Source organism: Melanostigma gelatinosum (assembly GCF_949748355.1).
Source record: "Melanostigma gelatinosum genome assembly, chromosome: 18".
NCBI lineage: Eukaryota > Metazoa > Chordata > Actinopteri > Perciformes > Zoarcidae > Melanostigma > Melanostigma gelatinosum.
In genome coordinates, this window is record NC_136651.1 from 3,739,785 (window position 1) to 3,767,650 (window position 27,866).

The 27,866-nt window shown below is 45.4% G+C and overlaps 1 protein-coding gene across 1 annotated transcript in view; it reads left to right on the forward strand.

Annotated features, from left to right (window-relative positions):
• The window catches only part of arhgef28a (Rho guanine nucleotide exchange factor (GEF) 28a), a 33,933-nt gene continuing 6,067 nt past the window's right edge, over positions 1-27,866 (forward strand). Inside the window, exons 1-34 of the mRNA XM_079289361.1 lie at positions 1-124; positions 2,271-2,325; positions 6,987-7,131; positions 7,229-7,600; positions 9,546-9,735; positions 9,876-10,065; positions 10,561-10,630; positions 11,878-11,918; positions 12,099-12,174; positions 14,905-15,017; positions 15,128-15,393; positions 15,480-15,663; positions 15,750-15,861; positions 16,546-16,632; positions 17,671-17,713; positions 18,560-18,661; positions 19,447-19,570; positions 20,218-20,353; positions 20,436-20,491; positions 20,605-20,665; positions 20,801-20,921; positions 21,020-21,135; positions 22,016-22,147; positions 22,307-22,557; positions 22,655-22,780; positions 22,906-23,023; positions 23,147-23,401; positions 23,530-23,606; positions 23,748-23,926; positions 24,042-24,133; positions 24,251-24,436; positions 25,221-25,456; positions 26,161-26,208; positions 26,920-27,438. Coding sequence (XP_079145487.1) covers positions 2,293-2,325; positions 6,987-7,131; positions 7,229-7,600; positions 9,546-9,735; positions 9,876-10,065; positions 10,561-10,630; positions 11,878-11,918; positions 12,099-12,174; positions 14,905-15,017; positions 15,128-15,393; positions 15,480-15,663; positions 15,750-15,861; positions 16,546-16,632; positions 17,671-17,713; positions 18,560-18,661; positions 19,447-19,570; positions 20,218-20,353; positions 20,436-20,491; positions 20,605-20,665; positions 20,801-20,921; positions 21,020-21,135; positions 22,016-22,147; positions 22,307-22,557; positions 22,655-22,780; positions 22,906-23,023; positions 23,147-23,401; positions 23,530-23,606; positions 23,748-23,926; positions 24,042-24,133; positions 24,251-24,436; positions 25,221-25,456; positions 26,161-26,208; positions 26,920-27,438 — 4,857 coding nt within the window. The 5' untranslated portion in view covers positions 1-124; positions 2,271-2,292. The remainder of the gene's footprint in view (positions 125-2,270; positions 2,326-6,986; positions 7,132-7,228; positions 7,601-9,545; positions 9,736-9,875; positions 10,066-10,560; positions 10,631-11,877; positions 11,919-12,098; positions 12,175-14,904; positions 15,018-15,127; positions 15,394-15,479; positions 15,664-15,749; positions 15,862-16,545; positions 16,633-17,670; positions 17,714-18,559; positions 18,662-19,446; positions 19,571-20,217; positions 20,354-20,435; positions 20,492-20,604; positions 20,666-20,800; positions 20,922-21,019; positions 21,136-22,015; positions 22,148-22,306; positions 22,558-22,654; positions 22,781-22,905; positions 23,024-23,146; positions 23,402-23,529; positions 23,607-23,747; positions 23,927-24,041; positions 24,134-24,250; positions 24,437-25,220; positions 25,457-26,160; positions 26,209-26,919; positions 27,439-27,866) is intronic.

Sequence of the window (27,866 nt, forward strand, 5' to 3'; positions counted from 1 at the left end):
CTTTTGCGCAAAAAGGTGTTTTTTAACCGGAGAAGCACGCAACGGGATTAAAAAAGTTAATTTAAAGACTTCAAGTCGTGCGATTTGAGTCGAAATCGGACCGAGAGCTGAGAGACGACTGCAGGTAATGCATGCGATTCATCTTCAGTTGAACAACTTCTGCTTGAAATGTATTTTTATGAAACAAAACAAAAACGGTGCTCTGACATTATCGGGACGATTGTACTTGTTGGGCATCTGTCGTTTCATTTATTTACAGACGGTCAAATGCTGGTGCGTTCAAAGGTAAAAAGAAAAAGACGTGGCGACTTTGACTGCCTGCACTGGGAGCCAGATGTTGCAGAATCTGTCATGTCCCTTGTTGTGGTCTTGCACTGATGCGTTCACGGACTGTGTTTCACTTCCCGGTGAAAGCAGGAGAGGCCATGCATTGTTCCCGGAGGATAGGTTTGAGTGCTGATAATGCGGATAGTCCTTTTCACTTCTTTGTGTGAGAGTTTGTCAGTAGCTTAGCATTGAGGTTGTTTTCCATTGTTTCTTGTTATAGGGTTGCAGAAAAAGTAGTGTACTGTTCACACTGATAGAGTGAGATACAATCCTTATGGTTTCATATGTGACCAGTGAAGGTTTTACACACCTTTTCATCACATGAAGCCACGGTGACACTGCTGAAGTGAGTATGATGCTTATTGTGGCATCGGTGTTAGTTTCCATGTAAGCCGGGCACAAAATGACAAAGCAACGTAGCACGTTAAAGTGTAGTTACCAAAGGGCTGCAAAGCAGAATCACACCTTTTGCATACAGCTTATAACTGATTGCATGTGAGAGGAATTACATTATTCACTGATGCATCCCCTGAAAAAAATGTCAAGGACAACAGGATCAAGTTGCTCGTGTCTGAACATATTTGCGTGACATATAAAGGTGTCAGAATGCGTTTCCCCAGATGCTTTGTGACAGCGTTTGTTCTCTTGTTCTGTGTAATCTCTTTTCTCACGCTCTGTTCTGGAGTGCGTGGCCACCAGCCAGGTCAGGTTTCTTATTGACATTGAACATGTCGGGGGCTGGAGTCACCCCGAGGCCGATGGCTGACACAAAATCTGTGCCGACTAGAACAACTGGACATCTAAATTTGAGACCCCCCCTCTTTAAACCTTCCGTAAACACAAGCATACCAGAATATTCACGTGTGTTGAGGTTATGGGGCGCAACCTGCCAACCTGGCACAATGTTTATTCTACAATGTGACACGCACACCATCTCTCGTTCCACGTTACAATGGTGGAGCTCCATGGAGATGAGTAGGATGAACAAACAAGCGATAGCCGCCCAGGCCTCTGGCATTGCACCTCTATTGATAAGATGTCCTTTGGACACCATATTACAGTGATAGTGATATCATTGTTAGTGTCTGACAGTATAATGTGACTTGACCTGTTGTTAAGACACTGGATCCTGTTCTTGATGTTGCTCTGCTCTGTCCTTTAATTTACAGTTTTATTGTCATCAAATAACATAAAGTAATATTGGGTTTAACATAGATTCAGAGGTGCTTCCTGCCATTATAGATTCATTATTTAATTCTAATTTGTGGAATTAGGGGTTGAGAAAACTATTTTGGTGACCGATTAATCGTTAAAGTACTTCTCTTATTCCAGCTTTTCCAGTGTGAGGATGTTATGCTTCTCTCTGTTTGACATGGTTGTAAATGTCATGTACATTTGAATTATGGACAGTTGGTCAGATGATACAACACATTTCAACAGCATCATGCTGGGCCGTGAGACCTGATTGGGACCTGAAAGAGGAGAGAACATTATTGAGCAGAAACGATGCAATGTACAGTGTGCAAAACAACCAAACTGTGGTGTCTTTGTCTGAGTGTCTCGGCGCCTGCAGAGCTGACACCACTGTGCAGCTTGGAAGTCATGCACTATTCACAGCTGAGAGTGACGTCACAGCGGATCCGATGTGTGTGTGATGAGACGTTACCCTGCTGCCTGAAGAGTCGGACACTGTACTGTGGTTAGAGTAGCTTCTTCCATACAGGTTATCTTAGCAGAGCGTCACAAAGTAGTGTTCACATCTCTCACCAGAAAATGACCTCACGTGTGTGTTTACTCCTCAATCATCACTTGAGCATCTCAATTTCTGCCTATGGGAAACAAAACAAAAATGAAAACAATGAAAACAATGTAATGAGTGATAGAGAAACACTTTGGGTTGTTATTATCCTCACACTGTAGTGTAACATGACTTTCCTCCCTAGGCATCTGGTGGATGGAGAGACGATGGAGGTGAACAGAACAGAGGTGCCTCTATATGTAAGTGCCTACATGTTTTGCTCCATGATGTCTATAAGTGTGTGACGTGTTGGTGGTCTCGTAGAGGGGTCTTGTTGGGTGAATACATGAACTCTGAGGCCCGATTTCCTCAGCGGAATTAGAGCGCTCTAGTCTTTCCCTCCTGCCATCCCTTTGCTCTCCCTCAGTCCCGACTCTCCCTCATGCATGTTGACTGGCAAGCCTTGTGTCACACTTGAAACCCAAGCCAGGAGGGTTTCAGTCCCCGGGGAAGCCAGGCCTTACACAGACCCGCTCGCCAAATGGCAAGCCTCTGCAAGCATGGCTTCCACTGTGAACTTCGGAGGGAATGTACCATATTTGTTTCTTGTCTTTTTTTCCTGTCGGGAGAACACCAGTTTTAAAATTTAATAAATACACATTTTACATTGGGGAGCATGCTAGAGTGCAGGTGTGTTTGACTTCTTGTTTTCTTTGTTTTTGACATAGAGCTCTGTTTCTCTGTGCTACTTTAATTTCTTCCTTTTCCTGGTCAATCCTCCATATCCGCCATCTCGCTCTCTCTCTCGCTCGCTCTCTCGCTCTCTCGCTCTCTCTCTCTCTCTCTCTCTCTCTCGCTCTCTCGCTCGCCCCTATTCTGCAGTGTGTGAGGAAGCCTGGGTGGGCCAGTCACTGAAGCGTTGCCAGATTTCTGGTAAGCAGAGTGTCTGCTTGTTTTGCTGTGTCACCAATTTTAGAGCGGTGGGGAATGTTTGCCCCCCCCCCCCCCCACACACACACTCTCTCGTAGAGGCAGATTGAGGACCCGTCTGAAACCCGGGCATGTGAATCATTACGGGCTCTACCGCTTTCGCATGCACCTCTCCATTAAGAGGAAGTGGCGTCTCCACCCTCGAAGGTCACAGCTCAACGGGAGCAAACTCTCGCTGCCGACCGAGATCCGGATTTCAATGCCAGGCTTTGTGTCGGCATAGCCGCAGCACACTGCTGTGCTATGAAGGCCGTTATTGTAACAGCCTTTCAGTAATGTGTTATGGTGCACCTTCCACACATACAACATAGTGTCCGTAGCAGACACTGTTCGCTCCAGATCAATGGATACATGGTTGCATTGAGTTGCAGGCAGAACGTGGGGCGTTTCCTGTGTTTGAGGAGGTGTTATTGAGCTCCAGTGCAGGACAAAGTGATTCTGTGTGAGTAAAATTGATCTCCTTCCTAGAAGACTGTGTTCTCGTGTTGCTGAAATGTGAGGAGTACCAAAAAACACATATGCTTCTCAATTTTTAGCCAAACTCAAGTATGCTCTAGAGCTGGGCAACATATCAACATTATATTGATGTTGTGTTATGAGACGAGATGATGGATTAGCTACATCCTTGTCGTGCCGTGTTTGTTCAGTCGCCCGTATTGGTTTGATAGAGAAAGCTATCACAGTGCTCTTTGAGCACAGGCTTCCCTGTGTTATGGTTTATGATTTTGTTTCCCTTTAAGTGCTGTGGTGATTGTGTTTGTCGTGCTTTTCACATGTCCAACAAAACCTCACACTGCCAGTCGTTTATTGACGATAAGCCAGTCAATCGTAAAGGAAGGAAGAAAAAGCTCCTTCACCTTAACTAAAAGCTTTATATGTGCTCTTGTTATGGCGGTTTTCTCAATTATTGCTGACCAAAAATAGACTTAAGCATTTTTAATTACGAAATCCGGGTGCGTCTTGGTATTGTTATGTAACAAGGAGTCCATACTTGGTAGCCCCGTCCTTTGAAAGGAAATGTTTGCAGCGCCGCGCCAGCTTTGCTGACAGCCTTTGCTGACATGTAGACTCGTTATTGGTATCTCATTTGCACAGCAGATTAAGTCGGAGGTATGCGTCTCAGCTGAGTATGTGAAAAAGGCCCGCAGTGCAGTTCTAGCTGTCGCGCTCAAGACTCCAATGAGATTCTGGTCCACTGACTTTCATTTAACTCACATGTCTACATGTCACTGCGGCACTGTGTGGCTTGCAAAGCCAAACCATGAAGTTATTATGATTTATAGCGACTGTGTGAGGATTTCAGCGCACTTTATTTTTCTTCTTAATGAGGCAAAATGTGATTTGTGTTGGTTACCTTTAGGTGAAATACTGTATTGTGAAGAATTGTTAGTAGTCAGAACAAAAACAGAAGAAGGACTCTGTTCCCGCTGACGTCAGGCTGTCTTCCCACTCGGGGAACTGGCTGTTATTGGAGCTGTTTTTGTTGTTGCAGTGGCAGCGATGCTGCTCCCCTGACGTCACCTACGTGTTGCACTCAGGAGATCATAGCAAAGAGCTCTAAAGCTGATGACTGCTGGTTTCCTGGAGACCACAGGCAGCAGATCCGATGTTTTTCCCCACTGAATGGACAACACGGGGAGATTACACAACCATGTCACTGGTGTAACCGTTCTAATAATAACAAATATTAATATGCACCAGACTTATAATCTCCCCGTGTCGTTGTCCACATTGAGGTAATCTATCAGAGCGCATTTGCCTTTTAGAGTTGTATCAAGCTCCTTTTGCATATGCGATAGACCTCCTCATGTTCCATAATTAACACATTGTGCCTGACCTGAGAACTGCCCGTAAGGGAGGCATGAGGTGAAACCACAAGGTGTTGAATATTTCATTGTTACTGGATCAGGTTGTGTCACGATAAAGCCCGGGAGAAAAGGCCACAGATCACATCAGTCTGGGTTCTTATCACCAGCCAAACATCCTCGTTCCTCTTTCCCCCCCCAAGGCACAGGAGATACGGTTAGGATCAAGCAAAGTCTGTCTGATCAAATTCTGCGAGTGTGAACCAATATTATCTGAGGCTGCTGCAGATTGTTGGGACTATAAAGTGGGAACTACAGCCTCCTTCGGAGGAGTGAAAACAAGATCAAAAGATCAGCGTTCACATGTGTTTCTGTGTCTTTCATATATAATAATGATACTTGCAGCTGGAGGACAATTTCCCAAAAGTAAAGATAGAGAATGGGGACATCTCTTTGTTGTCATTATGATATATCAGAATAGTCCTCGTCAAGTGACATTAAATAGGACGAATTTGTGTGAGAATGATTTTTGGAAAAGTTCAATAAAATATGTTGGCAACCTTGAAAGAAAATTAATGAAATTCTGCTTTTAAAAATGTATAAATTGCAAAATAACTGGAGGTGCCGTGGGCCTAGCTAGCCTGGTGAGAAATCAGGAAGGCTGCACAAACCACAGGCCGACATCTTATCTTTTTGTAAGATGGAAAAACAATCAACGATAACATTAACAGCGCTAAGTGGTGCTACAGCTAACCACTTAGCGCTCACAGCAAGCGGAGGAACTGCAGCCTGAGTCAGACCTCTATTATCAGTGCAAGCCAACAGCCGGCTCACACAAGAGGTCAGCTCCATTTCTACCTCTGAAACACTGTTGACTGGACTCGGATAGCAACTCTGGAAAGCCCCAACAGTTTCGGGGCAAAACAAATACAAGGGACACTGATATCAGTTTCAAGGCTCAGGCAAAACCAGCCAGCTTCACATCACGATCTTCCACCTGTAATACTTCAATGAAATGCCTTTTGAAAATACCGTAATCATGTAGAACTTTATCTGTGTCCTGTTTCAGGCCGCTCACTATCTAGTTTAAGACCAAATACCTGTAAAACTACTGATATTGCCATCAGCCTCAGCTGTACTTTGTGTTGCATATCAACACACCAAACCATGTGGTGACCATTATTCCTGCTAAACAGCAGCTGATGAGCATTGTCTTTGTGAGTATGCTGACGTTAGCGTTTAGCTCAAAACAAGTGCCTAAGTGAAGCCCCACGGACTCTTGAGTCTTGTTTACACATAATGATTTTAATTATATTTAATCCGTCCGCAATCTAAGACGGCAACGCTTCAGTCCCCTGCTTTTAGCTGCTCTCCCTCAAAAATGTTATAAGATCAGCCTGATGGAGCTGATGGAGGCCCTGAAACTACATTTCAACGTGATGGATACCTTACTAACAATAAGGATGCATAAAGGACGACCCCATAAATCCCAAGATAAAACCCCCAAGCTGAGCAGAAGAAAACAGAAGATAAGGATATTGCACAAGCATCCCTCTTAAACGTGGAACGATACACTCTGAGCTAGCCCTCTTCACCAGGTCAGCCTCTGGAGGAAATAACAACATTGAGCAGGTGAAGTAAATCTCGTGGTTTTGGTAATCTGTGTTTATATAGAGGACAGAAACATTTACTTTGCAGTAGGGATGGCACGACATAGGATTGTATCGCAATAAAAACACCCGCAGTAAGTTTGGGGGCGAATTCTGATGTCTTCAGTGCACTGAACACATGAAGGGAGAGAGGTGTGGCTGTCTTTGGGGTGATGCAGCTCAAAGCAGAGTTCAGATGAGGGCATTAAAAAAACAAACCGGTCACTGATGTAACAGAAATAATGAATGCCATTATGAGAATGGATCATGAAGTAGACGCCCAGTAGGGTGCAGCTCACTCCCATGGTGAGATTATCGCTCTCTATTTCTTCCTTTTTCATTGTTGCCCTGTTCTACTCCTTCCATCCAGTACTCTATGAACATTGCACTCTGTGAAGCTGACTCAAGGTAATCAGACTCGTATACGGCGGTTGTTGTGAAAAGGCAATGAAATGGATTTTCTCTTCCTCATCTCAGGGACAGGTGGAGGCCCGTGTCAGGCTACAAGCCAGCGCTCCTGAAGACGCTGAGTTTTATGTTGTTTTACAAGGCTCTGACCTCACACATGTGACTGCAGCAAAAAGAGGGGATGATGGGTTGACCCTTTGCTTCACAGTTCCTGGTATGTCCTTCAGTCAGCCTGTAAAACCACTCCCGTTTCTCTCTTTGCCTGTCTTTGTCTCACCCCCTGCGGTCATGATTTCCTTCCTCTCCCTCAGGTCATGCTCTTGTGGAAGTTGTCTCCGTCACATCCTACTTTTACGCAGAGGGCCAAGTCAAGCCGTGCGAGGGTGAAACATCTCTTGAATACCTCAGGGACGTTGCCCAGGAGGCGGCAGAGTACCTGAGCGCAAACAGGGACCAGCTTGGCCCCCAGAGCTACCTGGAGGTCCTGAAGAGGTTTTCCACGTGGGCGCAGGCAGCCGACGAGGAGCTGTCCGCTGCAGGTTTAGACGAGGAGGATGTGCGGCTCAGACGAAGTTCAAGTGATGAAGCTGGTCTCAGGCAGCTGGACGAGAAGATCACTCAAGCTATGGCCAACGTGGATTACCCTCAGCAGTGGAAAAACACTGACAGTCAGCCGAGAGAAGGTAATGAAGTGGGAGTTAAAGTCACACGCTGAAATTTTCTAGGCTTTTATTTGAGTCTGCATATTGTGAGTCTTATAAACTTCAAAACCAAACCAGTCTAATCAAAACAAAGCGTATCCAGGAGGTCTATATGTGTGTGGATTCATTTTTCTCTCTCAGAAAAGATTTATGGATTTTTAGCCACAAGCCCTCGAGGCCTCATCCACTCCCCTCCTCGTCAGTGCTCCGCTACTTCCTGGATCATTTACAGTGGTCAAATATCAGGGATTCCCCCGAGTGTCCTCGTATCTGAGGACTCTCAACTGTTCAACTCCCAAATTACTGCTTTGTTTGTGCTGCTGTTGCTGTAATGCACATCCTGGAGATGTCACTTAGGGCTGGTTCACCCGAGTTCAGAAACAGCATATTTTGAGACTTAACTCTAACGGTATCGAGCCACAGTTCTGCTCTCATTGGAACAGGTTTTGAGATATCCATTCTGTTTTCGTAGGGACTACTTCTGCAGTAGCAAAGAGCTAAGTGATCATACTGAGGCGTTTGGATTATCCACAGCAAAGGGGACACTCTCTGTCTCCTGAAAGACATGTTACACGACACTACGCTCTTCCAGGAGTGTGTCAAAAATGACTCTTATTAGAATCAATGGTTTAATAGAAATATATCTTCTTCTTATGCGCAATTACTGCCATTATTCCTCTTCAGCCAGATTAGAGTTGTCTCGCAGACCTCGGCGTCTATTAAGTCAACTCCCACAATCCTCCTCTGCACTGCACCCCCCCACTCCTGTGCACCGCAGCTCTGTGCGAGTTGTTTCTGGCGTCTGGCCTCAGATTTCGTGATTCATGACGTTTCAATATTTCAAAGCAGTGAAATCGCGCCTCATTTTCTTTTAGGAAATGAGGGCGAGACACTCTCGGCAGGCCAAAGTAATGTCCTATATATTGCACATGGGTGCATTTTAAGAGATTACACAGCCCATTATGGAAAAGTATATTGCTGACTTCTTTAAAATTATTATGGGGAGAAAAAGGAAATGACATCCCTCAACTGTATGCAGTCCTCTGTTGAAGGCTGCATACAGCATACAGCAGACAGCAGTATAGTTTAATGTACATGGCTTGCAAATGCCCATGCAAAACACAAACGAGGTGCAAATGCAAAGTAGCTGTTGCTCCCAAGTCCCCCGGCGCACCATTTACTGGCCTATTTGACAATGACATTCTTGTTTGTTGAACTTTGCACGAAGAGCATGTTCAGTATTCACTCCTCTCAGTCGCTGCGAAACTGGTTCACAATTAACGGCGCCATTGTGGCGGTGACGGAGGGTTTCGGTTCATCACAGGGCTCCAGCAGCAAATCGGAGGGAAAAGAGGAAATAAGAGTTGAATTCTCCTGCACGTTGTTCCTGGGTAGGAGAGACCGCGCCATGGCAACCTGCAGCTCTCACCCACACTTAAAGGGAAGATGAAGTACCTCTGGTCCTCTCTACAAACACTGCTTACAAAACAACAAGGGTGTGTGTGTGGAGGATTTGTGCTGAGCAAGGGATTGGCAGACATGTGCGAAGCTGTTGCCACCATGTGCTTGCCGCGTGATATGAACCCAGTTAGTGCATGTTAGAGCATCGGGGTTGTTCATACATTATACCCTTATACTGATTGTTTACGCTCCCTGATACTCCACCCTACACGAGGCACAGGGCAGCAACCGTCTGACAGCAGGTGTTGGTGAAACATCCAGTTTTTCTCTGTCATAATGTCATTGATCTATTGCTCACCCTGCAAACTGAGCAAACTGATGATGATGATGTACTACAAAAGATGCAAAGATGACAAAAAGTTATTTTTATTGTAGTTACCAACTGTAGCTTTAATTTCAGAATAAAACAGCATTGTGCATGATGTATCTGCCTCCATATCATTCCCTCCTCTGTCTCTCTCGTTAGCTGCTGAGCTCCAGCCCAAAGAAACCCTCCTTCACCTTGCAGTGCGCCTGGGTTTGGTCCATCTCTCGCGCTTCTTAATCCACCAACCAAGAGGTCAAAGGGCATTGACCTCACCCAATCAGGAGGGAGACACACCCCTCCAGTTGGCTCAGAAGGACGGACAGCACGCCATGTTTAGGGTGCTGGCAGCGTAAGCCTATGATTTTATCTCTTGTCTTATTTTTGACACACGAGGACGAATGAGAGAATTCTGATCAGGCTGATTCATAAGGGAGGCTCCTTTCTGTTCCAATAACCTCACATCCTGTCATCTTTCTTTCCCCTCATCAGTCCTCCAGGTCCAGCAGTCGGCCCCGTTCCAGGTGTGTGGTGTGTGTGGTCCGACAGCTCCTGCATGCTGAGGTTTTGTCCCGCGACGGACTCCCTGACCCTGACTGTGCAGCAGGCACCGGGCCGCTGCCCTCAGGACAGTATCGGGATCCTCCGAGACAGACTGGGAGACGACAGCATCCTCAAACTGGTGAGAACAAACCTGCGGAAACGCCTTCATTTAAAGTCCTCATCGTAATCCCACAAACTACATCAAATAGTGCAGTCGTCGCTGATAAATATTCCCATGCGGCTCTGTGCATGATGTCATGTGTTGTCGCTGTCGAGATAAGGCCATTTGCACAGGCTTTGTTCGGACGTGTTTAAACAAAAAGCCCGAGACTTCCACACCCTTTAATTTGCAATCAGACATTTTGAGTTGAGCAAGTAACGGTAAACAAAACACTGCCGCTATTGCAGCTCATGAATCAGAGGGCGTGCAGTGTTAGTAGCTTGTGCAACATGAACTTAGATGATGTTTTGAAATATGTAATCACGGGAGTTATTCTGCAGGGTTTGGCTTTTACAATATGACATCAGTGTAACCATAAGCTGTACAATAGCATACTCTTTTGCTTCTAGCTCGTATGTGGTGATTTCGTTGTATATTTACAATGTGTTCACGTAAGATCTGTTTTTGTTCCAGATCAATGTGCTCAAAGCTGATACTGAGGCAGACAAGAGGGGCAAAGAGGAATTGCTCCCTCGTGATGAAGGTAAGGTGACTTATGAAATGAAACTCTGTGCTGTATGAAGTATTGAATTCATGTTTGCAGTGGCCATTTAGTGCCTTCAGACGTACTTCCTCTGATAATGAGGTTTGGTTGTCAGCTTTTTTACCCATGATCCAGAGAGACGCAGGTGAAATCAATCCGCACACCTGTGTTGTCTGTGGTTTCCCCTCGTGTGCAACACGTTAGCAGTCACACGGATGTACCAGCTGTGTGACATGTGCTCCGGCAAAAACAAACGTCACACTCGGAGCCAGACAAGCACGCATACGCAGTGACACAAGACTCACAGATGTGGTGTCTTGTGCTGAAATCATCAGGGATATGTTAAACGACAGAAAACTAGCTCGGGTAACCAATTCATATTCAAATTCATTTATGAAGCAGCGCTTAAAATGCAGATTTAAATAAAATATTTTTGGATTTTGGACTGTTGTTTCTCTGGGAAATTGTGATGGACATTTTTTGTTTTGTTTTACTTTCTTCTTCTTACGATGGAGACTAAATGTTCAAATGAGTCATCAAAAATAATGACAAACAGATTACTCAATGATGAAGTGTAATCATTGATTTTGCCATCACACTGGCCTCTGGCCTGCACAAACAGCTCGTGTGTGTGTGTGTGTGTGCGTGTGCGTGTGTGTGTGCGTGTGCGTGCAATGGTGGAAAATGAACCACCACAGAATCAGTTGAGCAAATATTTGTATGGTCGGACATCCATCACTTGCAACTGCAAAAGGAGACTAAGAAAACACTTCCAACAGACACCATAACGCACACTCTTTCCTTTGCACGTGTGTTTGTTCTTCCTCAGGCAGTTCAAGGAAACCTTAGGGGGCAGATCGTTTTTCTCTCTCCTTTGGTAACCACACACACGCACATCGGGTAGCTCTCACTTAACCTGTGGCCACTGGTTTTTGTAACCATAGCAGATTTCAGTATTGACTCATTAAAGGGAAGAAGGAAGTATACCTCAGTATTGACCTTAACCCTTCAGCAGCCGTCCATTAATCCTCTCGAAAGAACAACCCCACAGCAGGGAGTATGTGCTCTTCCTCTGGACCTGCTGCTTCGCACGAGCACAACATCTCATCGGCAGTCTTCAATTCCTCGACAGTGGAGTCACTTCCAGAGGACCCGATGTCGTGCCGTCCACGCGGCGCTTCTTGGGAGGAGACGTGTTAAAGTGTGTCGTGCGTCAACTTCTGGCTAAATATTTTTATTCTCCACAGGCTCCGAGCTCCGAGTGGAAGAGCTAGCGCTGGTGGACAACGTGAGTATGCGTAGAGATATACGCGTGAGTCTGTGGAACAGAGTGCGCTGTGTGCCGTAAATGTTTACAGGAGTTTGTTGCAAACAACTGTGATTTTGATCTGTGTTGTTTTTAAGTAAAAACAACTTGAATGTTCCCAGGAGCCATGTTTCCTCTGTGTGTTTTCTGGTTTGTTTAAAGGTATTTGAAGAACAGCTTGTTCTTTCTTTGGATGATGACGACGACGATGAGGAAGAATACCCATCCTCATTATCTGGTAATTCTTCTCTTCTCTTCTCCTCTGTTCTCCTCATCTCTCGTCTTCTCTTCTCTCTCGATTTGAATCTTCCTCAAAGATTTGGCGAACACAAGAGCAACTTATCCGATCCAAAATGCTGTTTTCATTTTAATATCATGGCAATAATACTCTGGCATCTGGTTTCAATTCCAGAAGACTTGATGTTGTGCTACTACTGCTTTTCCTGGGAGGAAGAGCACAAGAAGGAGGAGTAGGCGTTTGCTAGTCTTTCATGCATCAACCTCTGTTTCAATGTTTTTTGTTTTGCACAGGCATGAGCAAGGGGCTTAATGTGGCCGAAATAATGAATGGGTAATTCATAAAAAAACACAAATACGTATTTGTGGCTGTGCTGAACAACAGGGTGTGGGAACAACGCATGATTATCAGGTTGAGGAGCCCCGACTGGAAGCCTTTCTCTTGTGGTGCTGGCTCAATATGCAGGGCCCTGTTTTGAATCACATCATAGGAAATCAATACGCTAACTGCCTCACAGACAGACAGGGATTCACTTCTGTCTCAGGTTGATGAGCAGTTTCCTGTGATTAAACGGATGTGTTATCCTCCTGGAGTCTGGCTTCAACCGATGTGTTATCCTCCTGGAGTCTGGCTTCAACCGATGTGTTATCCTCCTGGAGTCTGGCTTCAACGGATGTGTTATCCTCCTGGAGTCTGGCTTCAACGGATGTGTTATCCTCCTGGAGTCTGGCTTCAACCGATGTGTTATCCTCCTGGAGTCTGGCTCCGGGCGGTGCGGGTTGGGTCTCTTTACCCGCTGGCTTCCCCAATGACTCAGCCCAGGAATCTGCCCTGTCACTGGGACAAAGGCAGGAATGGGGTCAGGCGTGTCCCACTCAAACTCTGCCCCCCCGGCCTTGTCGCCTTGCCATCCCCTCCCCCGACTCCCCTGGATCGGACAGTGGAGCTCTGTACAGTACTTGAATTAACAAGCTCAGATGTCGTTGACATCTTCGGTGAGCCCCGTGCATTAACCTTGAATTCTCTTTAAGCACGCCGGGTTGTGTAAGCTGAGCTAAGCGCAAACACTCGCTGGCTTGTAAAAACTTTTGAGGAGGACGCTCAAAATGTTTCAGGTGTTGCCACGGTTACTGTGAATGCTAATTTCCTGTGTGTCGCCCGTGGAAGAATGAGGAGTCTGTTGTGAACGCTCGAGAGACTGCTGAATGGAGCCCATAAACTCTGCGACCATAAACTGAAGTGTGTGTGTGTGTGTGTGTGTGTGATAACGTGAAGTAGTGATGAGTGACAACGCAGGGGCATTGATCCCGTTGTTTCACCCTTGAGCAGGACTGCAGATTCTTTTCTTTACAGCAGCTCGAGGTCGCTGTGGTGCAAACCTGTCATCCAGAGTTATTGTTTTTTTCCAGATCTGTTGAAATGATTGTAAGGCCTTCTCTGGTTTATTGTTGGAGCCAGTCGGTGTGACAATTAGCCAACTGCTCCTTCAGTCTGCCGTCGTGCTTTAAATTAGGATTAAGGTGTTTGTGTCCCCGTGGAAAGCTTTATGCACACTGACCGTTTGATTTGAGCAAATAGACAGACAAGATAAACACAATGGATTGACATAACAGGTCTGCGTTGTATGTTTGAGCTCCGTGCTAATGTCTTCACTGTGTGAGAGCAGCAGAGAGGAAATGCCTCAGTGATGCCCAGGATTTCCCCAACATTAGTGCAGGCATGGCTGGTCCAGACATCAAAGTCTGAGTGGAAAGTGCTCCGCTAGAGAGCTATGAAAATGGCTTTCCATCGGAGAGGGGCTTTTTTTCCACATTGTTATCGTAGAAACACCATCCACCAGTGGCACATATAGCTGTGTATATACTGTACACACGTACTTTACTCAGGCACTGTCCTTGAATACATATTTGCTTTAACTTTACTTTATGCTCCTTTCTGCAAATGCGTATTAAATGCACGATTTACATTTGAAAGCAGATACTCACTTTACGTTACAGGTTTTCAATGCAAAACATGTAATTATTTATGATGCATTCTTATGGGAACATCCAGCAATTACGTGCGTTAAAAGTAGCTCCACTTTGCCCCTCTTCGTTTTTCATGGTGAACAAGGCGTCTCCTGTTTTAAATAAAAGAGAGCAAGACTCTCGTCAATAATGCCAGAAAATAGACAGCCTGCCGGTGAAGTTGAAAACAAACCTTTAAAGGTCAAACGGGGAGTCGGTATGTAGTGTCATCACATTTTCCTTTCTTTACTCTTAAGCCGTCACATTCATGCAATGAAAGATCAATAAATTACGGCGCGAATCACTGATTCAGAACAGAAGGCTCACCGACGAAGATATGACTTAACAGTCCAACATAATGACATGTTTGGTCATTTGTTATCTCTTCTTTGGCATGTTTGCTGGTGGCTTTCTTGTTTAAGTGCTTGTCGATGTCTTTCTGTTGTCTGGTTACGTTGATCCACGTTACTCTGTGAGCAGCTGTCTGTATTCAACCAGACATCCGACTGATGTTGGGATGAATAATGGCACCGAAAAGTGGCTTCTCACTTTGTTCTGTGATGGTAAATCATTCGGCAGGATAAAAACAAATTCCTAATCGACATCTTGCACAGTACTGTAGAGCAGCTGATCCGCACTGGGAAAACAGACTGGAGACGAAGAGAAGTAGAGTATTTGATTGATTATAACCTTTGCTGAAGCTCGTACTGTATGTTTATCACAGTGAATGGGCATCCCATGCAGTCCATTGGAGAGGACCAGTTCATCCAGCATGCTACAGACCCTCTGCTCTCCACGATGGACAGCGGCGATCAGACCGTCGCACGCCACACACAGGTCATACATCACCCTCTCGCTTTAAACTCCGATTCATCACGTCATCTCTTCTGATTTGCTTCTTTATATTTTTGCCCTTTTCTTTCTGCTGCCGTGTGTTTTTACTGCAGGACGAAGATGCCGAAATAATGAACATCGTCAGTGGAGTGACCAGGGACAGCACGGGGACGGACAGCGGGCTGTGGGACGCGGTGGACTCGGAAGATCTCCTGCCAGCTACTGACACACTTCCACCCTACTCGGAGGATTTCTACCTTCCCTCTCTCCCCTGCTCTCCCCCACTCTCACCCGCCGACCAGGCCCTCGCCAGGCTGAACCGTCACGTGTCCTCTGAGCCGACCGGAGAAAGTCCGCCCATGGACACTTGTGACCTCAGGTACTAAACGCGGTAGGACGCTGTCTCTTGCCTGAACGCAGTGTTTTCTGGTTTCTCTGTGTGTAACTGGTCATGTGTTGCTCCAGTCCCAGTTTAGTGGCTCTGGAATTGGACAGTGAAGAAGACAGCGCTGAGCCAAAGTCTCCACTTTCCCCGCTCTTGTCAGATGTTGAGAAAATTGAAGACAAAATGGCAACCTTTCGTCCCTCCCCTGACCTCGCATGCACTCGCAGTCAATCTGCCTCCTCAGCATGTGAACCCACCACAAAAGTAAAATACGATCTCAGGCTCAGGTAATTCCACTTCTCCAGATATCACGAGACGTTTGACGTTTTTGTATTCAAATTTCTTTCCAGGAAGTGTGTGACCAGGGGATTCGACTGCGTTCGTACTCCTACTCATCCCCCAAAATCAGCTTGCGTCCATCTCGGTTTTCCCGGGACAACCACGCTTCAGATATCAGCCCTGGTCAGTAGCACGGGGACGATTCAGCCCCTCACACAGTTACACATGTACAGTCTAACACACAACTAACAATGTGGCAATGAACTAACTTCACTTGTTTGGTGTGTCCCTAATGGTTGATGCTAACTTTTTACGTTCTGTTTTTTTTTCAACTGAAGATAGTTTCACTACGAATGTATAAAGTGCGGTCAACTCCCAACAAATGAATGTGCTTAAAGCGATAGTTTTCTTTTGGGAAATACACCCGTTTTTGTTCTTGCCAACAGTTAGATGAGAAGATCAATGCCGCTCTGTTGTCTGTCTTGGCATCAGTGTTTGGTTGAGACTGTTTCACAACAAGTTAAAAGTTCCCCACAGAAACTTTCAATTCGTAAAAAAATAGTTTCTTGGCTCGGAGCAGTGACTCCCTCGAGGTTTGAGCCTGAAAAACCACAAGAGACAGACATGCGAGTGGTCTTCAACTCTTGGTAAGAAAGCAAATATGCGTGTTTCCCAAAATGTTAAACTGTTACTTTAACAGTTTTCTTCAAATGGAAAAGGATTCTAGATTTATTTTACTTTTTTTCAAACATTCTCAACGAGCCTGCACCACTGCAAGAAATATCAATTCAAGAGCTCTCAGGCCGGAGTTGACTGTATGCAGTACGTGGTGATAGTCCCCTCCCCTCTGTCCACTCTGCCCTGTAGATGGCGTGCTCCACAGTGTCAGCCACAGCCGATCTCTCCTTCAGGCCCTCTCTCTGTCTAAATCGCTGTCCCTTCTCCACCCTGGTAGTAAGTACCGGACAGCTGCAGCCGTCACACTGCGCTAAGGCCCAGCACAGCCAGCATGCCGCTGTCAGTGTCGGTGCTTATGTGTGTGTGGGGAGTCAAGGTTATTACTGTAAACTGATTCTCCAACTGCTGAAAATTTGAGTTTGACTCAAAAACAGAAACACCTGACTTAGCAGTTCCCCTCAGCTCTTACAGAGATTTGTAACGTGCGTTCGCTCTTTGTTTTGGTTTTACGGCCTACCGAATCGTTTCCAAGCGAAGGCAGCTGTTTTCACCCAAAACAACACAGATAAACCCACTGTATGTGTGTGCTGCCTGTCCAGCAGCAGCAGAAAGACAAAGTCAGCAACTAGCTGGGGAACACAGTGGAGCATTTAGAAGCTGAAAGGCCAGATATTTTCTTTGGTTGAGACCAAAACAGAGCTAAAACGAGAGTGAATGCAATACTGACATTCATCGGGTGGCAACAAAAACATGATTCTGAAGTTATATTAAATATTTCCTCTGCTGAACATTTCTTGAGTCATCTTAAATGTAAAATCTGTGAATTCTTGAATGCTCCCGCTGAAGTACAAAACCGTGGGAAACTAAAATATGAGTAAACACCAGTTGGAATTAGAAAGGGGATTTGAATCAATAGCTGAAGAAAAAGGTAAATTAGAGCCACTGAAGTGTAATAACCTTGGCGTCGGCATATGTTTGCGCGTGTGTGTGTGTGTGTGTGTGTGGCTTCCTTAATCATGACGCAGCCTTATTGTGGGTGTGCAAGAAGAAATCACATTTGCAGTGATGAAATGAAAAGCCAGCTGATTGCTTTGCAGCCTGATGATGATGTGGGTCTGAGGGCTCAGCGCTCTGTGTCTGCCTGTGCTTAAGCTTTCATATGTTTGGTTTGGTCTTGTTTACGAGTCTGTGCCGATCATCTGTTTCTTTGCTCATCAGTTGTGGTTTTATTCACTCTGTAACAGTCTGAATTTTAAACGTGTTGTCTTGATTGTTCAATTAAGTTTTACAACTCCTCCTCCTTTATGTACACAGAGCAAAGAGCCTCCAGTATATCAGAGCAGTCTCATGAAAAAAGGTATTTATGATTGAATTCATATTTAAGTCTTATTTGGGTTACGTCTTGTCTTTTCAGTTTAAGCGTGCCTCTGTCCTTTCACTCCGGCCTCACTCATTTCGGCTTTCGCAATTAATTAAAAAGACGTTTCATCAAATCCCAGCGCCCGGGAGCAACGTATGTGGATAACCATGACATCCAGGTTGCTTGGTGACAGCGGGCAGTTTGCTGCCGTCTTTCATGAAGCTCTTTTGTTTATTTAAAGCGCAGCTGGTTTATTGTGCGTTACAGGTGTTTTGATCCCGTCTGTTTTTGTCCCGGTGTGTTTTGTCCCAGATATCCGTGTGACGCTGAGCTACACACAGCCCTGTTTCTGTCATGCACAATGCTCTTTGTTTTTTTTACATCCATGGCTAAGAGTGTCATCTCTCCCCAGATGTGACCTGCTGCATCGTGGATGTACTGTAGTTTACAATGCTCTGGCAAATTACGGTTTATGATTTGAAAAACGCTGTAAAAAGTGCCAGTGCTGCTTCATATGGTCTCTGTCTGCTCTCGGAAATGTGGCACTGATCGAATAGAGGATTTCCTTTCCTCTTCCTGTTTTCACTGATGCCAACTGATCTTTCCTTTCCCCTCTTATGTATAAATTCCCTTCTTGAACTGCCACACTTCAGCAGCTCCCCCTAGTGGAAGACACCAGACATAATCAGGACAAAATGGTCGTGTAACACTCAGCATTTCATCCCATTGATTGAGCCCTTTGTGCCTATTTCGTGTGTGAGTTGAACAACCAGATTTGCGTCTTTAATCATCAGCATTAAAACGTCAGTGGGTGTCCGTGTGTGTGTGCGCTGTTCTTTACAGGGAGGTTAGGTTCCGTCAGCGAGCCCAGTCTGCTGATGATGACGGCAGCATGGAGCTGGCAGAGTCCCTCCAACATCTCACCCTGTCTGAGTTCCTCAAAGAGTATGTGGGCGGTCGAGCCCTGTTCGACTGTTGTAGCGTCCTTTAACCGTCCGGTTCCAACTAACTCTGACCGATAGCATGTACGCATCGATTGACAACAACCCACCAACCTCCTCTCCTCCCCTCGTTTCATATCCTCTCCTCCTTGTTTCATAACCTCTCCTTGTTTCATCTCCTCTCCTTGTCTTGTCTCTTCACCTCATCTCTCCTTTCCTATCCTCTCCTCCCATCTACTCTCCTTGTTTCATCTCCTCGCAGCTCCTTTAACAGCAGAACAAGACTGTCATTGTCGTTTTGCATGTATCCAGCCTCGAACAATTTTACTAATTTTAACTTACTTTCACAGCCAAGAGTTGCAGAGAATGAACTGAAATTTATTTGCCACATTTTAGTGACTGAAAACATGATTTTTAAATGATCCAAATGTTATTTCAAGTGCTCTCTCAAACATGCATTTTACCAAAAACTACACACTGTGCAATATCAGATGAAATTAGAATTTTGGATGAACTGTTTGTCATTTCATGACAGGAAGTTGCAGTTTGAATTAACCACAATTACTGTAGGTGATGTGTACTACAAGCATATAAGAATAAAGACTCATAAGGACCCCCTGCCTGCACCTACACTAACCCACCAGCCTTGCTTTTGTTGTCCTGTAGACTCAGCAAGAAGACGACCAGGATGGCGTGACTTTACCAACAAACGCATGTCGGCAAACAAACTGTTTAAGTGTTGTAAGGTACACAACAAGTCCCACTGAGATTGTTTTCATGTGTCTTAAGAATTGAAGAGGAGGAGTTGGATAAGTACAACATCCCGACAAAGGTGGAGTCAGAGAAGTACAAAGTCATCCGCACCTTCAGTTTTCTCAAGAACCGGATGTCCAGTACACGCAACAAGACCAAGGTAAACCCAAACCACACACCTCTGCTGTAACACCCATCAACCGTAAGAACTAGAGTAAAAACGATGACCGGACATGAATTAAACATGCCACATTACGCTCTCGGCCTAGTTTATTAGCTTGAGAATACCAGTAATTGTGTGATTAACTGGCTGATTCAATTGTGTTATTTATTTTTATGAGTAAGTATATTTAAGTATTCATGCTACTAAACACGATAGAACTTTTGTGAAGGCCAGTATTCCCGGTCTACTATGGAATATGAGACTCTCTGAGAAACGCAACCAGGAAACGTTTCTGGGAATAACTCGAGGTCAGAGTGGCGGTCAAACCTCTTTCCCGATTGATGATTAATCCCCTGTTGTTGAGTCAGCACAGAGCCTGGAAGTGCTCCATGACCTGCATGTGTTGTTTATGCTCCGCTCCATTTCCTTGTTGGTGGACTTGTAGTTTGTAAAGAGGCGGGGATTCCTTCCAGGCTCATATATCTGCTTACTTGTTGGGAGAGTTCACTCTGCAATTAGAACGTCACTCTGGTTTGTGAAAATATGAGCTGAGGTCTGCTTTGCTCAGAGCGCTTAGCTGTAGCGGTCACGTTTAGTCTGTGTGGCCTCTTTGTGTGCTCATGTCTCCGGCATGGCTTTCCAAGGGGAAGGGGAAGGACAGGGAGACTAAGGATAGGCCGCTGACTGGCCATCGGTTCAACACAGGGTCCTGTTTGGGCCCCACCATGTGCGTGGTGTGTGATAAACCGGCATCTGGAAAGGACCTGCTGCATTGCTCTGGTAAGTAACAGCGTCATTTTGAAACTTTATTATTTATTTTACAAAAAAAGTGCATTTACAAAAAAAAATCTCTCTTTCCCAGGTTGCACTGCAATTGTCCATAAGGGCTGTAAGGAGTCTGTCCCCCCATGTCTGAAGGTGATGATCGTTTTTGAATATAAGAATAAAAAACTGTTCCTCTCTACTGGAGCCCTGTCCGTGTGTGTGTGTGTGTGTGTGTGTGACCAGCCTCTCTCATTTGTATTACTTAGAAACTTCAGGACAAGTATGCTGTTAACTTGGTGAAGGACAGGACAGCGTCCCTCCCACAGAGTGAGTTCACGACACAAAGGTTCCCAGTCTCCAACAATTTTGCTTTCAAGCTCTGGTAGCCATATTGTGCGTGGCATTTCCTGTTTGTTTCATTCTGGGAATGATTATTGTTCGTTCTCTTTGCTTTCCCCGCAGATTTCACGGTGAGAGACAGTCCTCCTCAGTGTGCCGTCCCCGTCTCTACCTCTCTGCCTGTCGTGAAAGACACTGCGACGCAGCCGTGCCTGTTCTCTGGGACGTTCCCAAACAGTGACAGGTCATAGAGCTTTATCACTCGCATGATACGAGTTGTGGATGTTGGTAAATATTTTGTGGGTTATATTGGTTGTTCATGTGTTTTTATTTGGGTGACAGTCGGCTCAGTGAGAGTTCAGAGACGGAGTCTGACGCCTGGAAGGTCGACGGTCGATCAGAAGAGCTCCTGCCGACTCCAGTGTCCTCCACCTCCACTGACTCGTCCTTCGGAGAAGGTATGATACCATTATTGCTCCTTGTTTGCAGTGTTTACAGATTTCGACATACTTATCACGAGTATAATGAGTTTCTTATCTTTACATTCAATTCATGCTCCAAAATGTTGTTGCCTTTCCGGTTGGAAAACCGATATTTAAAGAATGCCGTTTTCACCCAGTTTGTATTATCGTTTTTCTTTTGTAAGATTTCCACCCATTTTTTTTACATTTATTAAAAACAAACATAATTGTCTGGAGATAAATGATTCTGCTGGTTACAGATGTGTTTGACGATGTGTGAGTAATTCAAAGTGTTGCAAATTCAATCCATACGACACCGGAATATTCCAATGAAAAATACTTCAAGTACTATTTAGATAAAACTTCATCCCATCAAAGGGTGACAAGCTTTTGCATGTTTAAGGACAAATGCCTTTCCTTCTTGGGAATCCCACATGAATGCAGTGAAAGTGTTTTCCAGTCAGCACAGACACACAACATGTGTTTGTGGATCAAATGTAACAGGTCAGGTGATCTGGCACACACATTATATAATCCGTCAATACATGCAAAATACGAATAAAGTACTAATATTGTACTCAAGTTGGGTTGCTGTATTTATTTATAAATGTGTTCAAATTGGTTGCTGATATATTATAGCCAAAAACCTGAACTGCTATACAACACTAAAAACAAATTTTTATTTTTTTTGTTTTGACACAAATAATTCAACTTTTTAAAAAAAATTTGTGGATCATGAAACATTTGATGACCAGTATTGAGACAAATTCCCCCCCAATCTAAATAGCCCCAGGGATAAAGATGAGGTGAAGTAAAGTCTCTCTCCAGTAACTGCACTTTTGATTGAAAGTGATTTTGTTCCTCTTTCCCTCCGTAGACTGCGTTGATGCGTGTGACATCTCGGCCGATGCTGTGGACTACGAGGCGGAGTCGTGGAGTCTTACCGTGGAGCACAAGTTCTGCAAGAAGCAGGACAAACGAGCTGTCAAGAGGCAGGATGTGATCTATGGTGAGCAGATGCCAGAGTTGTGAAAGAAACCCACTGGAATGTGTCATTTTCTGCCAGTCAGCCATTAATATGATCGAGGAAGAGCTAAAGCTATGCGACGTAATACAACACGTGTTTTCATGTAACGCACGCATCGAATGTTGACATGTTGAACCTCAGAGCTGATGCAGACCGAGCTCCACCACCTGCAGACGCTACACATCATGGCCGAGGTTTTCCGGCGAGGCATGAAGGAGGAGGTGCAGCTCGACCCGGAGGCGTTGGAGCGGGTCTTCCCCTGTCTGGACCAGCTGCTGCTCTCCCACCGCGCCTTCTTTGCCGCCATGAAGGACCGGCGACACAGCTCAGCCCAGCCCCAGGGGCACGGCAACTACCTCATCCAGCGAATAGGAGACGTCCTGCTCCAACAGGTCAGCTGGTCTTCTGGGGCTGCCTCTCTCTCATGTGTGATGGAGGGGAAACCAGCGAGGGTGCGACTCACTCGTGCGTGTGTCTTTTTCTCTGCAGTTCTCAGATGAGAACAGTGAGAATATGAAGCAGGTGTACGGAGAATTCTGCAGCCATCACAACGAAGCGGTCAACTTTTTCAAAGAGCTCCAGCAGCATAACAAGAGATTTCAGATTTTCATTAAGGTACCTTACCCTCCCAGAGCATCTTTTGTACTTCCTGCTCAACTAATTAACTAATAACTAATAAAAGGAAAATGACCCTTCTGATCAGGAAGATGTAGGATAATTGTTTATGTTACTTTTACAAGCAACAAGGTAATAATTATTTGGTGAGACGGAAGGAGATCCCAGAGTGCATCTTGCTGGTAACCCAAAGGATTACAAAGTACCCGGTGCTGCTGGAGAGGATCTTACAACATACTCAAGGTCGGTCCTATACCGCCCTCTACTGGCGACATGTTTGTGTAGTCAATAACTGCACAACAGACAATATTTCAGTTTAAAAGTCTACATTCAGCCTTCATGTATGTCTCCTTCCCGATCCCTCAGAGGAGACGGTGGAGCATGCCGAGCTTTCCAAAGCACTGGCTCAGATCCGAGAGGTGATAGCAGCCGTGGACCTGAGCGTCAGCGAATACGAGCGGCGCCAGAGGTTACAGGAAGTGTGGAACCGCATGGAGAACCGCAGCGCGGCCAAGCTGAAGAACGGCCACACTTTCCGCAAGCAGGACATGATGGGGCCGGGGCAAACGCTCAAACACCAGGGCCCGCTTCTGTGGAAGACCGCCACCGGGCGACTTAAAGGTGAGGCCGGGGTTTGTTGTGTGATCCATTTGCTGTATTTGCATGTTTTTTTTTTAATGCATGTACAAAATGTGAATAAATGATCAGTTTCGTGACATGTTTTGTCCTGCTTATCCTCACTTCCACAGATGTCCTGGCACTCCTTCTCACAGATGCACTCATCTTCCTGCAAGAAAAAGACCAGAAGTATACATTTGCCGCAGTGGTACGCACACAAAATGATTTCGATCGCTGATAATCTGTGTGTGTATTACGGTGTTCCATTACCTGTTCAGTGGTTTTATCTCGGCCCATTATCGCATCACGTCAAACTAAAATGTAACTCCCCACTTGTAATGTGCCTCAGGATCAGAAGCCTCCAGTCATCGCGCTGCAGAAGTTAATAGTGCGAGAAGTGGCAAACGAGGAGAGAGGGATGTTTTTGATCAGCGCGTCAGCCGCCGGGCCAGAAATGTACGAGGTCCACACGTCATCCAAAGAGGAGCGAAACACCTGGATGAGGCTCATTAGAGAGGCAGTGGAGAGGTGTGTGTAGGTCTCTGTTTTATGTCTGTGTGTGTGTGAGGAGGAGGATATTGAGAAATACAGATTTCACCATTTGCACAAAGTCTAACCCGCAGTGGTTTATTGCTCTGCTCAGCTGTCCGGAGGAAGAAGAAGAATCCACGAGTGAATCTGAAGAGGAGAGGCGAGCTGCCGAGGCTCGTATTCAGAAGATCCATAAGTTACAAGGTATTTTGAAACCTGTGGCATCATTTGTTTCTTTTCTCCGCGGCCTTGAATGTTCTTTACCCCTTTTAAACATTTCACAATGCTCCATCTGTGAATCCCGATGACCTCGTGGATCAGAGAGTCTGATGAGCCAGGACCAGCGGATCTGCTCCAGCCTGGAGGAGAAGCTGCAGGTCTACGCGGGGCTCGCCGCTCTGAGTGGGAGGACGGACGCGGCGCCGGTCGAACCGCGGCTGCTGGTCCAGCCGCACTCGGAGGAGCTGCCCCAGGCGACAATGCTGCTCTCTGCCGCTCTGCAAGAGGGTGAGATGTTTTCCATACACTGTACCCTGCAGGAACAAACAGACAAACACAACTCTGAGCAAGAAAGGAAGACAAATATTGGATATACTTTACAACCCAGCATCAATAACGATTAACATGTAATCAATGGTTTATATGATATTGAAAGCAGATATCAGGACATGTTTGTTTGTTAATGTACAGTATTTAACAATTAAAACCTCTACAGTATGAAGACATGTTTTATATTATTATAGTTGTGTTTCTAAATACTATTGTCATTCATTATGCTGTTTGAACAACAGCATCCACTATAAGCTGCTGACAAATACATTAATAGACACGTCTGTCTACATCATAGTGTGTTATAAATAATTTATTAAATGTTCATGTACTGCTTATAAAGTCTAAATCAAGAAGTGGGAAATTTTCATTCAATACATTTTCAAATTTTTTATGAATTAATATTTTTTTCAACAATTACATATCGGCATATATAAGATTATGATCAGGTTTATGTCATTGCAGCCTTTAAATAGATGTTATCTTGTCGAATCTTTTCATTATTGCTTTTTTTTTTTAAACAATCTCTTGTCAGCATGACAAAAATTCATTCAAGACCAGAAAATCGGAAAATAAAAAGCATTTTTTTTTGTCCCTGAGAACCCTTTCGTGGGATTTTTAATTCACAAAATGTTGTCTTTGTTCTTCCAGCCAGAACTCTCGGTCTCATATTAAACAGGTGTGAGGTGTTAGAGCAGCACACTGAGTTTCACACTTTGCTGTTTGCTTTTGTTTCCCCCAGCTGAGCACCTGAAAGCCACGCTGTCATCTCAGGCCTGTTCTCCATCGACTCGCAGCCCGGACTCTGACGCAGACTCTGTGTTTCCTGTCAGCCCTGCTATGCCTGTACAGCCCCCCTCAGACTCCAAGGCCTCACTCGCAAACCCGGAGGCCAGTGAGGGGAGCTGGACTGAGACCCTTGTGCTTCAGGCCCCATCTCTCCTGCAACAACCAGACAGGAATGACATTGACTTCAAGGTACAGCACACTTTCTGCTCTATAAATCTTATAGCCACTCTCGTATGACCTCATATGAATAAAGATTGTGAATTCAATAGGTGTTTTTGAGTTAAACATTGATGCAGAAGTATGATGTGATGTTCATTGTCGTTGCGATGGGGGAGGTACAGCTGTATTATAAGTCATTATAGTCTTTTACTGCCTGCATCTGAACCTCACCGCTTTCCATTTCCTCACAGATGTGGGCATCAAGATTGCCAACAGTTGTTTTAATAATTCAGCAGAGTCTATTAGAATTACATTTCCATCTCAATGTGATGAATCATTGATAAGCTCATAATAAAGGAAGAAGTCCATTGTGTTTCCAAAGGTATTGCGCCATTAAAAATGGATACGGAGAGTTATTCCAATTACCATGCCGCGGTTGTGCGACCGTTTGTAGCTTTTTGTGACCTGTGAGGTAAATGACTCCGATAAGAGGGAATAATTCTATTATCCACTGCAGTGTGTGAATTTGACCCTAAACAGTGTGGCAGGACACAATGCGGCCTCAAGGGGGCGCACATGTTGCATGAATGCAGCTTCCAATTTTGAAAATATTTTGACTTTCCTGTGAGTAGATTGTAAAGTGTAACTCATTGTTCCGCAGAAAAATGTCTCGCATCAAAATCACAGCGGGCTTGTTAATCTGCATGCTGTGTTGTGATTGTATCCGTTAACAGGTTGCTCAAAGTGTCCAAAGCTTGACCCAGTTACTCTACAGTCTGCAGGTGAGTGCATTGTTCAATACACGGCGAACCACCTGCTACTTCTTCTCCCGCTCTCATTCCTCATCTATATTATTGTCCAATCAGAAAGCCAGGAAACGATCAAACCGCTTCTATTTTTTGCTGACAACATACTGTACGCTTTGTTAGTGCCATGCGCAGTCAAGATAACGGCTTTAATATGCCTGCACACTCCAGCTCCAGCTCCAGAGAAGCAGCTCGGCTGTTTGAAGCCAAAGGTAGCGAGCAACAGGAGCAAGAATCCTACTGATCTTTTTCCTGCTGGGAGACGTACAAGAGTCTTTTGTTTCACTACACACACACACACACACACACACACACTGCTGCTAAGTATAAAATGTAAATTTGTGCAGCGAGGTTGTGTGAGAGTATTTGCATGAGGGGATGTGTGTGCGCACTCTTGCCCGTCTGTGTGAGTTTGAGGTTTTGTTTTCAATGATATTTTCGTATTCAAAGTTCTGAATGCATCATTGCATATGAACCTGAAAACCGCAGCTCCGCCAGTGGAGGTGGGCTCATTCCACCATGTGAAGTTCTGTTGTCTTAACACAAAAAAAAGGTCAGGGCAGGGTCTGATCAAATCTTTTTCCCATTCAAATCGCCTTCTCATATTACCTGTCGTGAGGATGTGGTTAAAGTGGCCTTTGCATTTTCATGAAACTCGTCTCTGCTTTTCCCTGTCGGTTGCTGCAGGCCACCGTCACCATCCAGGACAGCTGCTATGAGGTCCAGAGGCTCCTCCTCCAAGAGACTGGCCGCCCTTCCCCCCGCGCCCAGCGGTCGCACCTTCCAAGCATCCGGGGCAACACCCTACAAGAGCAGGAGAAGCAGCGTAACCTGGAGAAGCGGAAGGAGGAGCTGGCGGCGGCCCAGCGGCTCCAGGACCGACTGCGCCAAGAGAAGGAGCGCTGGGAGAGGGAGTGCCAGGCCAGGGAGAGCCAGCAGGGGGAGCAGGAGAGCAGGCTGGAGGAGAGGGAGAAGCAGTGCCACCTGGAGACGGAGAGGCTGAGGCGCGAGAGGGAAGAGTTGGATGAGCAGCTGGAGGAGTACCAGCAGAGCCTGGAGCGGCTCAGGGAGGGCCAGAGGAACGTGGAGAGGGAGCGCGAGCGTCTGGAGAACCAGCAAAAGCTGCTCCAGACCTGGAGGCACAGCCGGCAGAGGAGTCTGCCAACTGTGATTCCTCACATGGTCATCCCTCTAGATGGGCAGCAGGTATGGCAACACAGCGGACAACTGTTTCTGCCGTCTATGGATTTTGGAATAACTTCTGATGTTTATTCTGAGGCCTTAATCAAAGGCTCAATAATGCCTCGGACTAAAGCTCTTGACCCTGACATGAGTGCGAGGTAGATATGCAGTGTTTATGGAGTATTTATTGGCTAAAGCCGTTAATGAGAAGCTTTTCCCAGACGGCTATCAGCCTGAGTTACGCTGGTTCACTCATTTACACACAGCAGCACAATCCCCTCTTGATGTATGACCTGCGATAATGAGAGCAATTTCAGCATCATTTGTCTTCGTGCTCCAGCAGCTCCACTCACCAATAAACATCTTAATGATTGATGATAATTAAACCATTGCAAATAAAAGCCCCGACAAAATAATTAAAACCAGCCCAAGAAACCAATCAATCGCGTCCG